We start from the raw sequence: 3,447 nt of genomic DNA on the forward strand, positions 1-3,447 counted from the left end.
TCATTTTCACTATGTACTTGTCAGAATTTTTTCTCTGATATTCCTCAACGCCTTACATCTCCATCTTTTTAGCCTTGGGATAGGATTTCATCCCTTTTTGGCTCCCCTACACCTTACATTCCCTTTTTTATTTATTTATTTATATATATATATTTTTGGTGCATAGTTTTCTCATGCGTACTCCCTAGGCTTGGGATATAGGGTATGTTCATTTATCTGACCTAGGGATGAATTTTTAGGTCCTATGCACGATTGGGATGAAGGGTATTTGAGGTATACGTTTGATTTTCTACACGAGTTCATGCTACTGGTCAGTCACTTATTTCAACAGAAATTCATTCAAGTTCTACTCGAATCTTATGTTTCTCCAGTTCCCCTCACAGATTATTTTGAACGTAACTGACATCGACACCACTATCAAAATCCACTATGTGTGCATAAAAAGATTTCAATTCACCTAGGGATTCATAACGAGTGATAAGACTAAGCAACATGCAGTTCATTTATCCCACAAGCATCATTGGCTACCAATTTACTAGTTTCACCATCATCTGACACTCATGCAAGACAACTACGAAAACGACCCCCTCATACTAAAGGTGTGCAATGTCCCCATTGCACAAAAAAACCGAAACCCAAACATGCAAACACAAAAGGGGACACAAAAACAAATGCAAAAATAAAGCACGAATGCAGCAACAAATAGAAAAAAAAAATTAATGCAATAGACAATAAAAATGTAAAGAAGGGGAAACAGTGAACTCCCCTGATCAAGGCTCCTCCTCATCGTGCTCCGGTGTTGATGATGCCTAAAACTAACATTAAAATAAGAAGACTGACTAACTCTAAAAAAAAGAAAATAATAAAATCGAATTAAATGCAAGATAAGGGAGAGAGGGGTAGTTCTAAATTTATAGTCGAGAGCTTGACTGTCGGTTCCTCTCAGCTTTGATTATTTTGGAATCGAGTGACTCCAATTTGTGGCTCCACTGCACCACCCAAATAATGCTTCAGTCGTTGAGCATGGACTGTGAACGGCTCATTTTTCCCATCTCGCAAAGTTAATACTCCCGAGGGGAATACTTTGGTGATCTTGTAAGGGCCCGTCCATCTTGACTTGCGCTTGCGAGGAAATAAGCGCAACTTGGAGTTGTGCAGGAGCACCGCTTTGCCTTCTTTAAATTCTCTTGGTGTAATGCGCTTGTCGGGTGCTAGCTTTTTACGCTCTACGTACACATACTTCAGGTGTGGAGGCAGTGGTTTGAACTCACATGTCGGCGGTTTCTCAATGCTTGACTTCTGAGTGGTAAAATCTCTTCGATCCCCCATGTCCTCCAATTTCATCCTTTCTGTCTTCTTCCATTGATGGTTGGCATTATAGTACGCCACTCTTGCAGATTTTTCTTCATCAAGTTCATCCCCCTTCAATTCAGTGGTGAGCGTGGCTTCCAATGGGTCTTCATAGCATCCTGCACAAATTGACACACAAGTGAATCCGATGAATCAACTATAAAACAATCATTAGTGTGCAGTGTGTGCTTAAGAGCGTTAAAAACATTAAAAGTGATTTCTTCCTTCCCCACTCACAATCTCAACTTCCCTTCTTGCACTTCAATCACGGCCTTTCCGGTTGCAAGGAACGGTCTCCCTAAAATCAAAAGCATCTCCCTATCCTCTTCCATGTCAAGCACCACAAAATCTGTAGGAAATGTAAACTTTCCCACTTTCACCAATACATCTTCTTTGACTCCTCGTGGATGTCTGACGAATCCGTCGGCTAGTTGCAAGGACATCTGTGTCGGTTTAGGCTCGTCCAATCCAAGTTTCCTGAATACAGATAAAGGCTTAAGATTAATGCTCGCACCAAGATCACATAAACCTTTAGGAAAAGCAACATCACCAATCATGCAAAGGATAGAAAAACTCCCTGGATCCTTTAGCTTTGGTGGGATCTTGTTTTGTACCAATGCAGAGCACTTCTCAGTCAATTTTACTATCATGTGATCCTTCAACTTCCTCTTATTAGTTAAGATGTCTTTCAGAAATTTAGCGAAACTTGGCATTTGCATCAAGGCATCAGCAAAAGGAATATTGATGTGCAATTTTTTAAATACCTCAAGAAACTTACCGAATTGCGCATCAAGTTTTGCTTTTTTCAATGCTGCAGGAAAAGGAGGAGGTATAACAATTTTGGATTGTGCAGTGGGTGTTGGTGTAGAGTTTGAGAACTTACCTGTGTGCGTACCAACCGCTTCTTTTCCTTGATCTCTTTTTCTTTTTCCTCTTGTTCAAGCACTTTTCCACTCCTCAATGCTATGGCTTTCACTTGCTCTTTCGGGTTAGTCTCAGGGTTGCTTGGCAAGGTGCCTGGCTCTCTACTTGCTATCATCTTCGCTAACTGCCCAATCTGATTCTCTAGCCCCTTTATCGATGCTTCCTGATTCTGTAGTCTAGTCTCGGTGGCTGAAATGAACTTGGACATCATCTGCTCCAAATTGGACTTTTTTTCTCGAGGATCATGTCGATACATCGGTTGCTTACTGTACTGCTGTCCTCCTTGTGGTCGAGTCTGACTGCCTTGACCACCCCATGAGAATTTGGGGTGTTGTCTCCATCCAGGATTGTATGTACTTGAGTAAGGATCATTCCTCAGACAGTTTTGAATCCCCACTTGATTCACCGGTGCCTCCTCATTCACATAGAAAGTACCACTGTCTTGACAGTCCTTAACATAGTGTTCTCCTCCGCATTTTTCACAATATATCTCTTGCAGGCGCATTGCTGTCCCGTTTACGTTCATGCTGTCTATTTTTCTGTTAAGTGCTTCTAATTGTGCAGTGACAGCTGAAAAATCAGTTACCTGGTGTACTCCTGCATTCCTTCGCTGAGTGTTCCTCTCAGATTGAGGGTGATAGCTGCTAGCAGCCATCTCCTCCAGTAACTCGTATCCTTCCTCGGTCGTTTTTCTCAACAGATTTCCACAGGCCGCAGCATCTATCATGGTACGGTTAGAGGAAATTAACCCATAGTAAAAAGTTTGGACAAATAACCCAAGAGGAAACTCATGGTGTGGGCATCTTCGCAATAAATCTTTGTAGCGTTCCCACGCCTCATAGAGTGACTCCTGCTCAAATTGAGAGAAGGTGGTTATGTCCGCTCGCAGCTTCATGGTTTTCGATGGAGGAAAGTATTTCAAGAGGAATGCCTTAGCCATGTCTTCCCAAGTTGTGATTGACCCTACAGGCAAACAATTCAACCAAGATTTAGCTTTATCACGCAAAGAGAATGGAAATAAACGTAGTCTAACAGCATCATCTGAAACTCCATTAAATTTAAAAGTATCGCAAATTTCTAAGAAGTCGGCGATTTGAGTGTTCGGATCATCCAGCGTATTCCCTCCGAATTAGACAGTGTTCTGGATCATTTGAATTATGGCTGGCTTGATCT

General features: G+C 41.7%; 1 protein-coding gene across 1 annotated transcript; it reads right to left on the reverse strand.

Annotated features, from left to right (window-relative positions):
* Positions 1 to 942: 942 nt before the first annotated feature.
* LOC142538632 (uncharacterized) lies at positions 943 to 3,214 on the reverse strand. Its single transcript, XM_075643946.1, has 3 exons — positions 2,234 to 3,214; positions 1,620 to 2,018; positions 943 to 1,422 (listed from the first exon to the last, which is right to left on the reverse strand). Exons 1-3 carry the CDS (start codon positions 3,212 to 3,214, stop codon positions 943 to 945), a joined length of 1,860 nt encoding a protein of 619 aa, XP_075500061.1.
* Positions 3,215 to 3,447: the final 233 nt, after the last annotated feature.

This window comes from Primulina tabacum, chromosome 3 (genome assembly GCF_025594145.1).
Source record: "Primulina tabacum isolate GXHZ01 chromosome 3, ASM2559414v2, whole genome shotgun sequence".
Taxonomy (NCBI): Eukaryota; Viridiplantae; Streptophyta; class Magnoliopsida; order Lamiales; family Gesneriaceae; genus Primulina; species Primulina tabacum.